This window comes from Lynx canadensis, chromosome A1, assembly GCF_007474595.2.
Source record: "Lynx canadensis isolate LIC74 chromosome A1, mLynCan4.pri.v2, whole genome shotgun sequence".
Taxonomy (NCBI): Eukaryota; Metazoa; Chordata; class Mammalia; order Carnivora; family Felidae; genus Lynx; species Lynx canadensis.
The window spans coordinates 106,935,478-106,955,402 of NC_044303.2; the positions used below are offsets into that span (position 1 = coordinate 106,935,478).

The 19,925-nt window shown below is 37.9% G+C and overlaps 1 protein-coding gene across 1 annotated transcript in view; it reads left to right on the forward strand.

Annotated features, from left to right (window-relative positions):
- ADAMTS19 (ADAM metallopeptidase with thrombospondin type 1 motif 19) overlaps positions 1–19,925 on the forward strand; it is a 231,323-nt gene that overhangs the window by 132,125 nt on the left and 79,273 nt on the right. The window contains 7 exon segments of the mRNA XM_030317935.1: positions 2,309–2,410; positions 8,244–8,273; positions 8,275–8,375; positions 9,232–9,418; positions 16,383–16,446; positions 16,449–16,480; positions 16,482–16,511. Of these exon segments, the coding sequence (XP_030173795.1) occupies positions 2,309–2,410; positions 8,244–8,273; positions 8,275–8,375; positions 9,232–9,418; positions 16,383–16,446; positions 16,449–16,480; positions 16,482–16,511 (546 nt within the window).

Consider the following 19,925-nt stretch of genomic DNA (forward strand, 5'->3'; position numbering starts at 1 on the left):
AATCTGAGTCATTTTCAAGAATGAGGCTGTAATTTACTTACCAAAAGATCCCTGGACCAGCAGAACATAAAGAGTAAAGAGATCTCCTCTATGAGAGATTTATTCTTCATGACTGTGCTTATCTTGAACAGCTGCCAAGTTTGCTTTTATGTTCCCACTGACTCAAGTGGGAATCAATTAGAGTACCTGCTGTTTTGAATAGCAGATAATGGGTGAAGGTCAGAATTTAGACCACCAACAGTGTTCAACAAGCAAGTATGATTATAAAATTACAGTATAGAAGATTTGCTTTTTTGTTCAATATGCCTTTGTTAACTAACAAACTTGACAAAAATAACTCATGCTATAATACACATAAAGCAAAATTTATTGAATACACATGAAGCAGTTTTTCTTTGTTGGAAAATTCAGCATTTGATCCCATGATTATAAGACATCCTTCACAGAAAGGTAGTAAGGGGGAAAATTACATTTAGGAACTGTAATTCCCAGGTTAGAGAGCCATTCATTGAGATATAAATGTGTGCACAAAAGTACATGATAAACAACCTATCTGTTTATTTTAAAGAGTCTAAAATATTGCAAAGAAACAATTTGATTTAGACATTGGCATTCTTTAAAATAAATCCCTAGATGAATTTTTGGTAAATGATACGTGTAAATAAAGCACTTACATTAAGCTGAATCATCTCCTAAATATAGTAAGATCTATTTGGATAAAATATTTTGAAGCAGAAAAACTATCCCAGCAGATAAAATAAAATGAATAAAATCTATCCCACTCTTGCCAGACACTGTATAATTTTTAAGAGCCTACAAACACTTCAGAAATCTATATTTTTAAAGAAAGGAAGAATAGGAAAATAATATTTCAGGCCTTGTGACAAATTCAGTATTGGAATTGTAACTGACCTGTTTAAAATGTTCATTTAAATATGCCTTTTCCAAAGTATTTAATAGACTCGGGTCATTAGTTAATTTTTACTTTGCAGTGATTTTCAGTCTGTTTTGCATACACCATCAGCATAAGCCTCCTAAAATAGCCTTTTTGTCTTATCAACCTGCTGGACCACTGCTGAGTGGCCTCTTTTTCCCTCCAAATACAGAGTCCCTAGCCCTTCCTGGCAATCCAGATCTGGTCCGTCCCTCTTTAAAATCTTGTTCGCTACTCCCGTCCGTTACATGCCTTTTCCCAGTACGCTGGTCTTCTCACACTTAACGTGACTGCGCCGTTCACATTGCCGTTACTTGTTGTCTTTATTGATCTGTTCTCTTCCACTTTCTTCTCCATGTATCTGGACAGGGAGTAACACAGCCATCTTCACTCTACATTAATCACAGTTAAAATGTGGATGTGTCGTGTGCTTCACTGTGTCTCCGTGCTGGCAGTGGCTAGAGCTATGGCGTAGGTTTCTGACGGTCTTGCCTCCTGCATTTCCGCGAAGTTCTCTCCTTTCACTGTTGCTATGTCTCTGCTGCCTTATCCCAGTATTTGTTATTCCCTCTAACTTTTCCCCAGAAAAAGTTCATTGTAGCCTGGAGATCTAGAACTCATTCAGAATGAGGTAAAAATGACTGATAACAAAAACATACCCGTTCAGAGTCTGCAATGTGTCAAGAGCTAAGGCTATGGGATTAAATAATCCTGTAATTTTTAAGCATAAAACGGAGCGTAAGTGACAACAGGCTTTAAGACAGCAGGCCCTAAATTCATGCCACAAACGCTTCACTTTTATTCTTCCAGCCTGGTTTCTAGAATAGTATAAATAATGGTTTTTAGCTCACGCTGGTCTGTTGTGGCTACTTAGTCTTGCATAATCACATGCAGTTTTTTAAAAAAAAAATTTTAATGTTTTATTTATTTTTGAGAGAGAGAGACACACAGTACGAGCAGGGGAAGGGCAGAGAGAGAGGGAGGCAGAATCGGCAAAGCAGGCTGCGGGCTCTGAGCTGCCAGCACAGAGCCTATGCAGGTGTCCAACCCGTGAATCACGAGATCACGACCTGAGCCAAAGTCGGACGCTTACCGGACTGAGCCACCCAGGCACCCCATAATCACGTGTGTTTTAAAGAAATGTAAAGGCAATGAAACATATTAAACAGATTTTCTGTTCTTATGTATCAACATTCTCATCACTATAAATAAGCCTATGCTATTCAACTATAATTGTAAATGCAAAGTACCTAGAGCCTGTTTCTCTTCCAACAATTTCTTGTTCTGTCAAAGTCACTTTTTTCCAAAATTTATTGACTTCACATCAAAAATGTGATGCCTCCTCCTTATGAGTTATTGTGGCCTTGTTTTCAGCATCTTATTTGCACAGGGTTGTGGTGCAAGGTAGAGGGTGAGAAAGAATGCAGAACCAAGCTCGATCCACCCATGGATGGAACGGACTGTGACGCTGGTAAGGTAAGTCACGTGACCCATCTGTAGTTAGTAAGAATAGTGAATGAAACTCAAGAAACTCACATCTCCTTCTGCCCGTTGCATATTTATCCATCTCAACAGTAGTGAAATACTTTGAGTATCTATAAAGCTTTCAGCATTTCATTCATTTTCACTGTTTATTTTTATGTGTTTCACATCTTGGTCATTTTGTTAATATAAATGCAGTTATTTTTTATTGTGTTTGATTACAACAATGTTGAAGGATGTATGTATTAGTTTCACCAAAAAATGAATTTATTAAATTAAACACAGGTAAAATGACGACAAACAATAGCATAAATAGGAGAACTTGCAGAGCTGATGAGTCCTTTCAGGTATAAAACATTGTCCCAGAAGAGTGACTGAGGATAATTTTTCCTTGTCATTTCAAGCATCATAAGTAAAATATTCTAATCGACATGTTATTTTATTTTTAGTTTAGTTTAGTTTAGTTAGTTTTAATGTTTATTTTTGAGAGACAGAGACAGAGTGTTAGTGGGGAAGGGGCAGAGAGAGGGAGACACAGAATTTGAAGCAGGCTCCGGGCCCTGAACTATCAGCACAGAGCCTGACGCAAGGCTTGAGCTCATGAACTGTGAGATCATAACCTGAGCCAAAGTCAAATGTTTGACGGACTGAGCCACCCAGGCTCCCCTCTAATTGATATTTTAAAGATTAGTAAATAGTTGGCTGTCTGAGTTGTTTAATGCGCTTCTTGAAGTTATAGGAATTTATTAGTACACATTTACATATCAAGATAATTGGTGTTGAAAAGTTAAATTTCTTGTGATTTCCATATCAAAATTATTGCTGTGGAAAAATACTTTGTGTGAAAGGATCTGAAGGAGATAGCTCTCATCTAAATGTATAATTGTAGTTAATCAAAAGATAACAGTTCAGTAACTCACATTATTTTCTAATTTTTATTCTGTGAAGGGAATTAGATGTGAGATCTGAAACCTTGCCTCTGCAGAACATACATTTTTATTACATTTAAAAAGAAACAACAACATAAAGGTTACTGGGAGTGAAATACTTAGTGAAAAAAATGAAGTAATATAGAGTGCTAGTTTAAAAGCACATTGTTTTTAAAAATGGACACAATAGAAATACCACACACACACACACACACACACACACACACACACAAATGCTTATGTAAGGATGCAATTTGCAATGGTGAGGAGTGAGAAACCATGAAAATATTCATGAGGTGAGGAATGGTTACAATGTAGCTGTTAAAAGAATAAGGTAGATATATATACATACAGACTGAAGAGATCTATAAGACATGTTGGTTAATACATAGGCACATCAGAAAAATTGATACTTTATGATACCATTTGACATTTACCAAAAAAAAAAGTTTTGAACACACACACACAGACACACACACACACACACACAGGGTATATATTCCTAAATTCATAGAAAATGGTTTGAAAATATAAAGTTCAAACTGTATTTAATAGTTAGCTCTTGGAAGGGAAATAGGTTTGATGGATGAAAGCAGGGGAGCTGAGGATAAATACGACTTTTTCCTAGACATTTTTGATTTTGTTTGTCATGAGCATGTAATCATTTATTACTTCTCTGAGATCTTTAACTAAAAAAAAATGTAACATTTTTAAAATACAGAGTATTTTTAAGGCTAGCAATGTTTTATCACTAGATGTAATCAATAAGGAAATGGTTTCTTGAAAGGGAATTTCTGTGAATTATCAGCCAGTTGTTTACAGACTGTGTCAGATGTTTTTCTGTGAGTTTATACGGAGTGTCTGAATTTGGGTTGGTTTTATTTTTTTTTTAAGTTATACACCAAAGTACAATAATATGTGCATACTGGGCAAGCCTCATGGTATTATGCTGTATAATTTATTGCTGGCATCATAAAATTCTGCACCAGCAATAATTTTTATCATCCCTGAAACACAAAAACAGTAATAAACAGAGATAACCAAACATTTAGCCATTACTTCTCCAAACTTCACACAGACCATTCATCTCATTTAGTTCTGCTTTAGCAATATAAAAATCTCTTCATTTTTATAAACTGATGTCCTACACATTTCTCTACCATTGTTTTTTCTTCTGATACTTATGAGAATAATTTGCATACTTGAATTCTCTAAAATAAACGTACTCTTGTAACAATCAAATTTATAATTGCTCATCCAAAGGAAAATGTTTTATTTCCCTCTAATTGTGCTAACAATATCTGTTAGTGGTTCTGCAATGCTTTGTGTATTGAAATAACTAATGAACTTCTCAGTTCCAGAGTCCATGTGGGCTTCTTCAAATAGCCATCTGTCCCAGCTTTTGTAGGAGCCATCATGAAAATAGCTTCCAACACTCTGCAGATGAGTGCTGAAGTGCTAAAATATTTGAATGCATCCAACCTCACACAAAACCCTGCTAGCTTTGTGCATTGCAAACCAAGAAACAAAGCTGGGCATTTTTTTTTATAATTCATTACAAAATGTTATAATTTTTTATAATGTGTACAGTGTAGTGATGTGAATCTAGCTGTATAACTAGTTCATCCAAGAGTATATAATTAAGTCTGAAGGTGCGTACAGAATTTTATGATTTAAAATAATTGGAAAGATGGGGATTTATCTACTATTTATACTCAGCATTTTCCAAATTAAAAACAGCCTGTTTTCTTTCTTCTCCTTTTCTCTTTATACTACTATCATCTGTGTTTACATTTACATTGAACAGATGTTAAAGAGTTGATAAATGATTTGGCAAAAACCAAGACATGTATGTTTTTGCACTGACAATACTTACTAGGAACTTGGGGAGAGGAAAGGAAAGTTGAATAAAAATTTAGTAAAATTTTAACCTGTTTTGAAGAATTCTACATAATATATTTTATTATTTACTTCCTTAAATTGAGCTTCTTGAAATGACCAACATCATCCTTTGTTGAAAATATAAAGACTGTAATATCCCTTACAATCAAATTGCATATTTAGAGAGTTTATTGGCTTCTCTCCCCCTCTGGTCTCCTCAGTCTCTGTAGAAGATTTGATTAGAGAATGATGTTCCCTTTGACATCATCACAGACCTCTTCCAATCAGATGTTTTCATGAACTTCCTAGACATATGTCCACATAGAAATTTGATAGAATGGAACTACAGGCAATTTTTTAGGTCATGTACTGTGCCAGAAATATCCTTTATTATATATTTCCTTAGCATTTTCATAAATCATACTGAATTAGTAGACATGACAAATTTTGAGCTTTTTAAGCCATGCATAGCATCTTCTTTTGAGGCTAAAAAAATACAAATAAAGCAAAATATGCTGCGAGAAAATATATGAAAAGCATCATTAGGATCATTTTAATGTATAAACCAAATGGAATATATTATATAATGATTTAAACAAAACATTCAGCACTTTCCTCTGTGTTGAAAAACAGCATCACCTAGAAGACACAAAGGCAGCTTCTCCATAGTTTCATCCAGAGTGTTGGTTCTCTGCAAGGTGATGAACTTTAAATATTATGCAATTCTTTCTTCAAATTTCACCGATTTGTGTTATGCAAATGTAGCTTCCATATCTGTTTCCATTTGTCTTCATCTGCCCAGTGTGGTCTAGGTTAAATGATGTACAAGTCCAGATGCTGGTCTTTCCCAGCAGAGTTTCAGTCTGCTGTGAACCTGAGCCAGCCCTTTCAATGCCAGTGTGCTGCTAAGTGAGCAAGGAGCTATGGGATGCCCTATAGGAAAATAAACACCTTTCAAGTAGGCCAAAACAATTGGACCAATTGAAATTTGACACCTTTCACTCTGGATTGTGTGTGTGTGTGTGTGTGTGTGTGTGTGTGTGTGTGTAAATGGGCAGTACATTGTTAAATCTTTAAAGCCAGTAAATTGTTTAAAAGAATGTTTTCCCCCTTCTGCAATTTTCAGACTCTGTATTCACCCAAAATCTCAATTTAATGACAATCTTCATACAAAATCTCAGTGTAATGTGCCTATCAATACACTATTAGTTGTTGAGATTTTTTTTTTTTGAGCATAGATTTAAAAATTCTTGAGTCTAATGGTGCCTGGGTGACTCAGTCAGTTGAGCGTCTGACTTCAGCTTAGTTCATAATCTCACAGCTCCTGAGTTCGAATCCCATGTGGGGCTGGCGCCTGGGTGGCTCATTTGGTTGAGCATTTGACCTCAACTCAGGTGATGACCTATCAGCTCCTGAGTTCCAGCCCCACTTTGGGCTCTGTGCTGACAACTCAGAGCCTGGAGCCCATTTCTGATTCTGTCTGCCTCTCTCTCTGTGCCTCCCCCACTCACACTCAGTCTCTGTCTCTCTCAAAATAAATAAACATAAAAAAAAATTTAAACATCTTGAGTCTAAAAGAGGCTGAATTTAAAAACTGACATTATCGGGAAAAAAATCTACGGGAAACTAATTGTGTTATTGCATAGAAAAGCATTGACTGGGTTCACACAAAATTATGTCATACAGTTTTCTGAATTCTTTTTTCTAAAACATCACTTAAAAACATATTCTCAAAATAAATTTTAAAGAAATATGGATAAGATCAGGATGAATAAAATTTTGGTTAGATTTCTGGAAACTTACTAACATGTTAATATAATGGTGTATACAATTATCAGTATCATTGTTAATTATTGTTAATCTTTACTAAGTCCTTAGTGTGGGCTGTGCATTATCCGTAGTGCTTCATTCTACTCCTGCAAATCTGTTAAGTAAAATATGATTATTCACATTTTGAATTCGTAAACTTAAAGATTAGAGTGTTTCTGCAATTTCTGCAAAATCCCGTATAAAATCATGTTGCCATTAAGTTCGAAGGATCAGCTTGCTCAACCCCCATCATTATACAGTCATTAATCTAAATTTTGCCAATATTACTTACTGTTCTCAACATGATTTTGTTCAAGTAATTTACTTTTAACATGTTTGCTATGACCATCATATATCTGATTTTTCAGAAATAAGGAGGAATTATTATAATTTATCTTCCAAGTCCTAGCAACCATTCCTCAGTGACCACAGAAACTGCCTCTTTTGCTGCCTTGCTTAAAGTAAATGAAAATGTAAATATAAACAAGAGAATGAGTACATCCTTTCTCTTCTTTCACGGTTATCTTTCTCAGTTAACAGATACAAAATAAGCTGCCGAATAATTGGAAAGAAATGACAGAATTTCCAAGCATCCTATTACCTAAGCCATTCAAGTAAACCACTTTCAAAAGAAAACTTGCTGTTGATGTTAATGCTTAGATTTGATGGGAACTCTTTCAGAAAAAGGAAAGTGCTAAAATTAAACCATACTTTTAAAAATTTTAATTACAAGGGGAAGAAAACCACTGGGTCTTCACATCTCAGTTGCTAAGTTTGCTGAAATGTCTGTTCCACTCAGTTATGGAAGAAACATTCATGTGCTATTTTCCATTCCTATATATGACTCTATGCTTTTGTGGTTTGTCCCTCTTAAATTGTTCTGTTTCTTAGAATGTGTTGGTTTTTCTTTCCTGGCTGTGCCACCCCAAGTTCCCTCTTTACCCCCTCTCCTTATGATATAAGGACTGAAATCTCAGGGTTGTGTTGCAAATATCTGTGTGCTGTTTCACAACAAGACTGTATGAGAATGGACCATTGTATTGCTATTGACAAGAAGCAAGTGCCAACTTATTTTTTGGTCTTTTTCAATCCACATGTTTGGGGCTTTAGTAGACCTGATTTAATCACAATTCCAGTGACTCTGTAGGCCGTGAATGATTTTCCGTTGTGCCCTGATTTGTTCACCTAAGACATAACTTTTGGAATAGTGGTGTAAGGCTGGAGAATGTACCACCAGGGACCTCAGCACCTGGACATGTGGCCGGAGAGTGGAGCATGTGGAGTCCCTGTAGCCGAACCTGCAGTTCTGGGATCAGCAGTCGAGAGCGCAAATGTCCTGGGTAAACGCAAAGTTCCTGCATTGGGGGAGGGCATTTTATTCTGAATTTTCAAATGCAAAGGTTTTCCTGACAAACCGGTGTCGGAAGGCAGACCTCAGACCCTACCCCACGCTGGAAAGCAGCAAAGTCCCTCAAAGTATTATTTTATATAAAATCTCCCTTGTGAAAAGAAAATAAGACCAACCCTTCTACTAACAAATAATTAAACATTACATGGGGTAGTTTCTTGAGTGAATCAAATAAACTGTTGTGTTTAAAGGAGCAGGGAGACCTGCATTAGGAAAAGTAAGTCACCATTTAAGGGGACAGTGGAGAAGGCGGGAAGATGGCAGGACTTTGGGAAAGGAGGGGAGAAGAACAAAATCAACGTCAATAGAAGTGAAATGTTGAAAACTCAAGACGTGCTGAGCACGTGTGCAGAGCGGGAACCTTACAGGGTCCACTCGCTCAACCCCATCCTTCTAGAGTGATCCCAGGAAAGCATGCAAGAAAATCATTTCAGCTCTGTACTTCTACTGTTAGTTTGGGCTCAGTGGCCCAATGCCTTCACAAGCAGTTTTATAGCAAGTATGTGAAACGTTACAACCAAACTCCTTTGAGGGAATCCCAGGCTTTCTATTTTGCCCCCAGCCTCTGCCCTTTACTCTTCTGTATCATAGTCATGGCAAGTTAAGTGGCAAGGTTTTAATAAGCATAGGATTTCCTACTATTAGCGATCACTTAACGTGTCCACATTTTCAAAAGTAGATGATCTAATATAAAGGATATACCTTATTAACTTAATGCCTTTTAATTTTTTTGAAGTGAGGGTTAACGTAAAAAAGATAAAATTGATTATTTGTACTATTTTTTCTAGGCTAGGTTCTGAAGCAAGGGATTGTAATGGTCCCAGAAAACAATACAGAATATGTGAGAATCCACCTTGTCCTGCAGGTTTGCCTGGATTCAGAGACTGGCAATGTCAGGCCTATAGTGTTAGAACTTCATACCCAAAGCATGGTCTTCAGTGGCAAGCTGTCATGGATGAAGGTATGAGTAACCAGGTCACCGCCATCTTAGTTACACAGACTTTGGATTTGCAGGGTGCTTTACTCATGGTTATTTTACACCATTATACAGATTATATTCTAAGTATTTCAGAGCTCTCCTTTTCCAACCTTTATTTAATACTATAACAATCACAAGCACTGACTACAAGTATTTATTTTAATGTGGTGTATATTATTGCATACCAATTAGATTAACTTCAATTTTAAAAGAGTGGCAAGGGGCGCCTGGGTGGCTCAGTCGGTTGAGCATCCGAGTTCAGCTCAGGTCACGATCTCATGGTTAGTGAGTTCGAGCCCCGCATCAGGCTCTGTGCTGATGGCTCAGAGCCTGGAGCCTGCTCCGATTCTGTGTCTCCCTCTCTCTCTGCCCCTCCCCCATTCATGCTCTGTCTCTCTCTGTCTCAAAAATAAATAAACATCAAAAAAAAATTAAAAAAAAAAGAGTGGCAGTATGAAATGCTGGTGAGGATGAGGGGAAATTGGATCTTCTACGTTGCTGATAGGAATGTAATCGTACAGCCACTCTGAAAAATAGCTGGTGGTTCTTCAATAATTAAGCATACAGTTATCATACAACTTAGAAAACACAATCCTGGGCATTTTCTCCAGAGAAATAAAATTTACAACCTTAAAAAAAAATCCCATACACAAAGGTTCGTAGCAGCTTTATTTTTGATAGCTAAAACCTGGAAACAACCAAAAAAGTCCTGAGACCCTGAATTGTCAGACACACTGAGGTACATCCACACCATGGGATACTCTGAAGCAATAAGAGGAACTATGGATATGACTATATCTATATCTGGAGCATTATGGTGGGCTTCAGAGCATTATGCTAAGTGAAAAGAGCCAATGTCAAAACATCACATATTCTGTGATTCCACCTATGTAACGTTCTTGAAATGATAAAACTGCAGGGATAGAAAACAGATTAAAGGTTGCCAGGAGTTAGGGATGAAGGCGGGGAGAGGAATGGGTGCTATTACCTAGGGGTAACATAAAGTAGAAGTTTGTGCTGGTAAAATACTTACAGATATTGATTGTGGTGGTGGTTGTAAAATCTACGCATGTGATCAGTGAAGTATACACATACATGTACTGATGTCAGTTTCCTGGGTTTGCTATTGTACTCTAGTTATGAAAGTGTAGCCATTGGGGTTAACTGGGAAAAAGGTACATGAGACCTCTCTGTACTATTTTTGCAACTGTCCTTTAAACTTATTACTTAAGAAGATAGTTCTGGAGCACCTGGGTGGCTTAGTTGGTTGAGCCTCCGAGTCTTGATTTCAGCTCAGGTCATGTCCCAAGGTCATGGGTTGAGCCCCGCGTGTGGCTCTGCGCTGAGCATGGAGCCTGCTTGGGATTCTTTCTCTCTCCCTCTGCCCCTCAACCCCACTAGAGCACTCTCCCTCTATAAAATAATAAATAAATAAATAAATAAATAAATAAATAAACAAACAAACAAACAACTAGGGAAGCAGGGTGGCTCAGTCAAAATAGCTGTCCAACTTCAGCTCAGGTCATGATACCGCAGTTCATGGGTTTGAGCCCTGCTCTGGGCTCTGTGTTCACAGCTCCCTCTCTCTCTGTCTTTTCCCCACTAGTTTTCTCTCTCTCTCTCTCTCTCTCTCTCTCTCTCTCTCTCTCTCAAAAGTAAACATTAAAGAAGTTTTAAATAAAAAACATTTAAAACTTAAATAAATAAAATATTTTTTTTAAAAAAAGAAGAAATAGTTCTTGCCCGTGGTCGGTGAGCTCTGGATTTGAGCTACAGTTACCAAATATGGTTGTGAATTCTGTCATTTAACTGACCATCAGTGTTTCTTGTCCTTATTTCTCCCCTTAGTCAGTTTGGACTGTGCTTTTCCATCATTTCAGTAACCCTCCTATCAACAGCCTGAATTCTGTTGTCATCAATTTCAGTGTACCCATCTGACAAAACCCTTCTCTCAGGATCAGCTTCTGAGCATACAAGCACTAATGGAAACAGCCAAACAACAAGGCAGATCACTCCACGACAGTCAGTAGTGTTCTGTGTTTGGTAGCAGGAGGATGAGGAGGTAATCTGCTCCCTTCTCTTGCCTCATGTCTCATCTAGAACCTTGCTCCTTGTCACTCTCAACTCCAGATCCTGTTCTTGTTTTCCTGCCTCAAACATGTCATGCTCTCTTTGCCATGATGGCTCTAATCCTACTGCTTACTCAGGTGAGAGGAAATTATAGCACAATCTTCTGTCACGCTGCCCTCTAATAAATGGTAATTGCCTCCTTCTAGATGCTTTGACAAACATTGGAGTCATCATTGTTTTCTTTTACTCTATGTTCAAAGATCAGTAAGGTCACATGAGCCTCTTTTTCTAATTCTATGTCGTTAACGTACAGTGTTATATTAATTTCAGGTGTATGATATCAGTGATTAATCATTTTCTATATATACTCAGGGTTCATCAAGTTAAATGTACTCTTAATTCCCTTCACCTGTTTCATCCATGTTCCCACCACCTCCCCTGCAGTAACCATCAGTTCTGTATAGTTAAGCGTCTCTTTTGTGGTTTGTCTCTTTTTATTTGTTCATTCATTTTGTTTCTTAAATTCCACATTTGAGTGAAATTGTATAGGATTTGTCTTTCTGTGACTCATTTCACTTAGCATTATATTCTCTAGATCTATTTTGTTGCAAATGGCAAGATTTCATTATTTTTATGGATATGAGCCCTACCTTTAAAATACATCCAGAGTCTTATCATTTCCAAACATCACCAGAACTCCAACCCTGGCACAAGCCACTGTCTCTCTCCCCATGATTGCAGTAGCCCTCTAACTGGTCTTCATGCCTGTGCTCTCCTTCAGTCTCAAGAGCCAGAGTGATACATCTAAATTGTCAGTCATTTCCTGTATTCTTCTATTCAAAACCCTCCAGTACCTTCCCAGCTCACTGAAAGCCCACATCATTCCTTCTAGGGCCTAAAGGATCTCTGCTACCTGGCTTCCTCTGACCCTCTGACCTCATCCCTTCTGTTCCCCATCACACTTCCACCCATACTGGCTCACTTTCTCTGCCTAGAATAGGTCCTAGTGTCTTGAAAACCCCTGCTTTCCCTGCTTAACACCATCTCTAGGTATCTGTGTACTTCATTCTCTCACCTCCTTTAGGTTTTTTGTAAAATAATAACTCATCCCTTCCTTTCCTTGCTTTATTCTTTTTTCACAGAACCCACCATCATCTGCCATAATACTTTTCCATTTTGTGTATTTAAAAAAATTTTTTTTTAGTTTTTATATTTTTTGAGAGTAAAGAGAATGAGCAGAGGAGGGGCAGAGAGAAAGGGAGAGAGAATCCCAAGCAAGCTCCACAGTGTCTACACCGAGCCTGATGCAGGGCTCAAACTCTATCCATGAGCTCGTGACTTGAGCTGAAATCAAGAGTCGGATGCTTAACCGACTGAGCCACCCAGGCACCCCTACATTTGTTTATTATATGTGCCCCATAATTATTGGAAGAACAGGGTTTATCCTGTTTTTGCATTGCTATATGTTCAACATTGTGAACAGTACCTAAACAGAGTAGGCACTTAATAAGGTAGGTGAATGAATTTTCTAGTGATCTCCTTGGGATAATAATACTTTATTCACTAGGCTTTATTTATCATCCGTATGCCAAAGGAAACACAGATGTTTATCTCCCACCCAGATCTCTCTGTCCTGAGCCCCTTCATTGCTTTACCCATCCGTTGTATGGACATCTTCACTCAACGTCTCATTATTTCCAACTCAGCATGCCCCTTTCCTTTCTGTCTCAGTCCTGCATCTGCTTCTCTCCCTGTGCTCTGTCACATGGAACAGTATCATGATCGGTCTCATTCCCAAGCTAAGCTAGGACCATCTTCCTCAGTCTCCATGCCTGTAATCAAGTAGCAACCCTCTTTGTCCAAAGCGTTCTCCTGCCAGAACGTTTGTTCATGTTTGCACTGGATCCTCAAACACCTTCCTCCCCTCTCTCGCCAGTCTTCTACAGCCCGTGCTCCACTTTTCAGCCAGACTGGCCCTTTAAAGGCTGGATATGTCAACCACTGTGCCATGTGGCACCCTTCCGTGAGCTCCGCTGCTCTCGGGACCAATCTCAGATGTAACTGCCTCTGGTTGCTAAGGCCCTTTGCGTGACCGTCCCTTTATCTTCTCTTGCTGGGGTCACCGTCCCTTCTGTGTCCTCCAGCACAGACAACGCGACTTCCAGTCCATCCCTCACACACAATGTGCTCTCTTGTGCCTGGCCTGTACAATGCTAGTTTCTCAGCTAATACCTTTTCTTTCTCAGGCTTGGTCTGTCTCTCCCCATTATTTCCCTGAAAAATGGCTCTTGATTTTTTTGGACTCAGTTACGTCAGGTCCTCTAGGAAAAAAGAATCTCCCTGATCCTCCAAATTGGGTATGTGCTCCTCCAAGCACCTTATTGTAGCAGATTTTGAGGTGTCTGTACTCTCTCTATGTCTGTGCTGAGTGGACAGACTGGCAAATATTAAGCTTCTGATGAGTATTGTTGCATAATTGTGAATATATATGCCATACCTTTTTATAGTAGGAACAATATGACTATTCAAATAATGAAAATCGTCATCAGATCACTTGAGGGTCAATCCTATCTCTGCCTCTAACTGGCTGTTCAATTTGATAATATTAAATTCATTTGAAACCTGTTCATTTCATATGTGAAATAAGACAGAGGAAACAGGTTTTCTCCACAGTGTAAAAAAAAAAAATTGGGATTGGATGGGGGCCAATTTAAAATATTAAAGCCAGTGGAAATCACAATTTTAAAAGCCCCTACCTCTTATAAAATGATGTGTATCATCAGAACGATCCACAATAAATATTTACATAATTAGCAGGTTAGCATTTTTTATAATTTTGTGACACATATCAATCAAACATGTTGGTCCATAGCATAAAGAAAATACACAACCGTGGTCTTTGCGTTATATAGCACTATGGAAGAAATTAAAACATCTAATTCTTTGAAAAAAACTCCAAGTCTTAATAACATATGACACCTTAAAATGCAAGGGGATTTTTCTGTTATTCTTATGTAATACATGAATCTGTGGCTAGGCAAATTAAATACAGGGTATCAATGCCATAGTGAACAGTTATTTTTAGAGAAAAAAGATGCATGGCTTTAGCATTCAGGTATTTTACATACACTGTGCTGAAATTTGGCTGAAATCCATGTATAATGCATATCTTGGAAAGGGTTGGTCTCTTAAATCAAGACAAAGCCTGCCTGCCAAGGAAGTACTGGCTTGTTACAAGGATCACTATAATGTCACAATCTCAAGGGTATACTCCAGGAAGGAAGATTGGTGTCAAATGTTTATGTCATCTGTAAAGCACAGTGAATTGACAATACGCTGTAAAAGAAGAAATAGAAAGATTTTTATCTGAGTTCTCGCTTGGAATGTGAATGGAATTTTCTAGACTAACTCCTTTCCACATTATTCATATATTTGGTTTGCTCCTCTCTTCAATGAAAACTCCGGAAAGAGAATTATATATATATACATATATATATACATATATATATATATAACTTTTAAAGCGTTGCAATTATAGCAGCTGTTTCTAAGTCCAAAGATATGACATAGTAAGCAGTCATTGAATAAACATAACCTACTTTGAGGTGTGAGAGCATACTGAAATGCTTTATTGCAGCTTATAATGGCATCTTAAAGGAAAATTTCAAAACCATGCACATTGAAGGCCATGGTCCAACTCCCCAGAATTGTTCAGAGCAGTATTCAGAAGCCACATGTGAAAACTGTTTGAAATGTTCAATTCTGAAGGCTCATTTAACTGTCTGTCTTCTCTTTGCAAAGTGATACCCTGTTCCATGCCTCTGGCTGTTATTTGGTATTTATAGAATCCCATCAGCATACGTGGAACTTTACTGAAGACATAAGTGAAGATCAGTGTCAAAGACTGTAACTATTTTCCATCTATTTATATGAGCTTAATAAACAGCAAAGGACCTGACTGGTATCAAGCCAATAGAGTAGTAATGTAGCATGGAAATTGCTCTGAAGTTTCAGAATTTGGATAATTCTACTACTGGTGTTACCAAATACTACAGTTCTTCTGTAGGATACTTAGAAATAGAAACAGCACTTTAAAAATATTTTGCCACTCTTGACTGAGCCTGATAGGCACGCCTTTTACTCTAACCACCCTACCTTCTTGCTTAATGAAGCCCTGAAGAAGACTGCCAGCTATTCAAACACTCTCCACCTAGGATGGTGTTTCTTAACCTACATATCATGTATACTGGCATGCTTTCTGAGTAAGCAATAAAGGGAGGTTGAGTCCTAGCTAGCACATGTGCATTCCAGGGAACGTTCTCATGGGATTCTGTTGCATTTCTAAACATCCTTGTAATGGAAAATCCTAGGAGAATTGCTCTCTTAGAAATTCTTCTTTCTCCCTTTAGTAAGTTTGCAATTAGAAAGCGCCAAATGTATAGGATTGAAAATTAGTGTATTGGAATGTAGAAGTGACGTGTGAAGAAAGTTTTCATCAATCAGTAATCTGAAATAGGCAGAATTCTGATATGTACTTAAGAGGCAGTTCATTCCAAAGGATATGAGCAAAAAATCAGTGGTTGGTGTGTAAAATATCTGCGGGCAAGAGTGATCACTTTGTACGTGGTAGAGGTTGGTGCCAGAAAATAATAAGTGATACATTTTGAAAATAATTTGAAGACATATTTCTTAAGGAGAGAACTATTCATTGGATATCTATTTTTTTCCCAGGCGTCCTCTCATTTTCTGCTCATAACTACTGTAGAATGCATTACTCAGTTCACATCAAATTATACTTTTGTACTCAACAACGTTCTGAAAAATAAAGCTTGAGATAAAAATACTTATGGAGTAACTTGTGCTCATTTTTTTTATCCACTCTGTGTGTAGGAAAAACCATGTGCCTTGTTTTGCTCTCCTGTTGGGAAAGAACAGCCTATCCTTCTATCAGAAAAGTAATGGATGGAACTTCATGTGGATATCAGGGATATAGATGTCTGTGCAAATGGCAGATGTCAGGTAAGACATTTAAGAAGGGGGACTATGTGCTGAAGGAGGCTATGAGTGCCTTTGGGTAGCTGCACAGTATGCTGGAAACTCTGTGCCCAGACTCAAAAGCTGTGGATTTAGTTCTCACTCAGCTGTCATCCTGAGCACAGTCTGATCTGCTTTGAAACCCCTTGTCTTCAGAAACCAAGGGTTTGGACTAGATCATCTTAAAATCCATGACCAGTTGAAAGACCCTGAGATTTTAATTCTGTAGTGTAAATATTATGCATCTAAAATGGCATTTTCTGTCAAAATATTCCAGACCCAAAATTCAAGCACTGCACTTCTCCATATCTTGTGTCCAAGGCTGAGCCGTGTGGCAAAAACCTATAAAATCAGTCCTATTACTCACTAATATTGAAGCATTTTCAACATACTGGAAACAAGTGATTTTCAAATATATATTCAGTTTCTTATAATGCTTAAACATCTCATTTGCTTATATCTTTCTTTTAAAACCATTTCCTGGGGCGACTGGGTGGCTCAGTCGGTTAAGCGTCCGACTTCAGCTCAGGTCCGATCTCACGGCTCATGGTTTGAGACCTGCATCAGGCTCTGTACTGACAGCTCAGATTCTGGAGCCTGCTTCGGATTCTGTGTCTCCTCTCTCTGGTGTCCTCCCCCGCTTGCTCTCTCTCTATCTCTCTTTCTCTCTCTCAAAAATAAAGATTAAAAAAATCTCCATTTGCTACATGCATTTATGCAGTCTTCACTTATCTTGAGAAAAGTAGAAATTCTCTTATAGCAAGTGTGGACAGCAGAGTGGGAGAGATCAAAGGCTAGAAGTTAGAAGTTGCTGCTTATAATTCTACCGCTATCTCAAATGGCTTTCCCTGGGAGGATTAATAAAACTGAGAGGTTAATGCCAAGTGTCTGTATGATCACCATCCATGCTGGGAGGGGAAGGAGCCAGGGTCAGGCACAGGGAGGAAAGTGTGCTATGGTACAGTCACAACAGGCTACCATGTGAGCTGGAGATGGCTCTTCAGAGTTGTCCTCATTTGGGGTGAGAAAACCAGGCCTTTTTACCCTTAGCATCTACTCGTGTCTGGATGCAAGCTGCCCTAGGAGGGAGATGGGACCTTAGGAAAGGCAGTTTTCTTCCGTCTAGGCAATTTCTGATGAGAGCCATTGGCTAATGAACTTAATGGGCATGGGAAGGAAATAAATCCCTTAGTTAGGAAAGAAGCATCTGAGTGGAGCAGTACTGAATCCATGACAGCCACTAAGAAATGACATTCTTATGAAAATCACTGAAAATGTGTTATACACCTATTAACCAGTCTGTCAAATGAAGTTGGTAAACCAATGGTCATTGACTTTTTTGTACAATACACTCCTTTGAGAATCTGATGAAAGGTTTCCTTTTTTCCCCAGAAAATGCACGCCTGTGCATACATACACACATGCACATGCGCCAAAATTTGAAAACATGTACAAGGCGTGGGTGGACCAACCTGTGTTCCAGTAGAGACCTACGGAAACTCTGGGTAAAAACTTGGAAACAACATGGAACTTAAATGCTTTACCAACTCTAAGATTTTATGTTTTGCCAGCATTCTATAGAATTGAAAGCACAGAATCATGTATACATTGGCATAAGAAACAGTCTTATAATTACATATTAATTTCCTTATTCTTTAACAGCTGTGGTCAGTTACCTGAAATGTAATTTTTCATTTGCCTGTAAAAAAAAACATTGCAGACATTTACCTATACATGTTTGTTTTCAGACCTGAATGTTGTGCAGTAAAGCTTTTAACTTTATTTCATCACTATATGTAAGTCTGATCAGATTAAAGTTTTTCTTCAATGCATTTATTTTTCAAAAAAAGGGTATTTTCCTAACATGTATATGCCTAAATACAATAGCCTAAATTGCCCATGTTTTCACTTAACGTATGTGTAAGCTAGATATTTTTACCAGAGTTCCTAGCTAGACATCAAAATTAAAACAACAGCAACAAAAAAATTCTGCATAAGTGCCACATGAATCTGATGGTTACAATTAAGTTCCACGAAATGGATTGTGACTTCTGACAGAATTGGAATACTTCAACATTCTGGCTTTTAACTAAAATGCTACATTCAGTCTTTCCATATAATTAAAAGCATGCTACTTTTTTCTTTCTGACGACCTCCTGTTTTTCAGTGTTTCGCTACACAAAATACATACACCAAAACTGAATGTACAATTGTAAACTTGGAGAGGGACGAAGAAGGGCTGTGAAAATAGATAGCTTTTTGGGGTGCCTGGGTGGCTCAGTTGGTTAAGTGTCTGTTGGTTTTGGCTCAGGTCATAATCTCATGGTTTGTGAGTTCGAGCCCCACATCAGGGTCTGTGCTGACAGTGCAGAGCCTGCTTAGGATTCTCTCTCTCCTCTCCCTCTGCACCCTCCCCTGCGCTCTCTCTCTCTCTCTCTCTCTCTCTCAAAATAAATAAATGAACTTTAAAACTTTTGAAAAACGAAGAAAATAGCTTTCTCCTCATGACCCATTTGTCTCCGTGATTATTTCTGTCCTAGAAAAGGATAGAAAAAGCTCTCTTCTGTATTATGTTATCTGCCCATCTCCAGGACACCAGTGGTATTTCAGGTGGCCACCCCAATTAAATTACATTACCTTCTCAAAGGCATTCATCCTCAATGTCTGGAGATATATAAGCATGTTGTGATAAGTATGGGACTTGACACTAAATTACAAAATAAAAAAATCTTTGATGCTTATTTTTAAAATCCGTGATTGTTTGAGCTATGACATTATGTCTATCCCTGCTTTTATATTAGGTGGACAGAATTATAGTATCCCAGTTACAAGGGTTGGAAAAAAATTAATAAACCAGTAGGTCTAATTTATTCAGTCATTTAACTACTACTTATTGGGTTTATTGTATTTGCCAAGAAACAAAACTAGGGATAGAGCCTTAGAATTGTTTTTTTGTTGTTGTTGTTTTTTTTTTTTTTTTTTCATTTCAAAACCACTCTACACTCTACTGTAAATTTGTTCCTCATTTGTATGTAAATGAAATTTTTTCCCCCCCTCACACCAGGACTCTCAGGTCTTTTCATGGCTCCCGCTTAGTGAGCTCTTACCCTACCTTTGTTGTATTTTGAGGAATTTCCTGTGGTGGCCACCTCTTTCATCCACATTCTTTTATTTCTCCCTGAATACGCTTTGATTTGCAGATCAAGCTTCTCTACTAATGCATTGCTTTGCTACCTCTGACAGTGATATATCCCCCTGGATAAAAGGAAAGGATGCTATATTATGCAGGTTTAATGTGATTTTTGCCTTCTCAGGATATTCATCATCCTCTTGCACCACCAACACTAACCACAGAAAAAAAACCCGTTTTTGTCCCTGTTTCATATAATATTTTTAAAA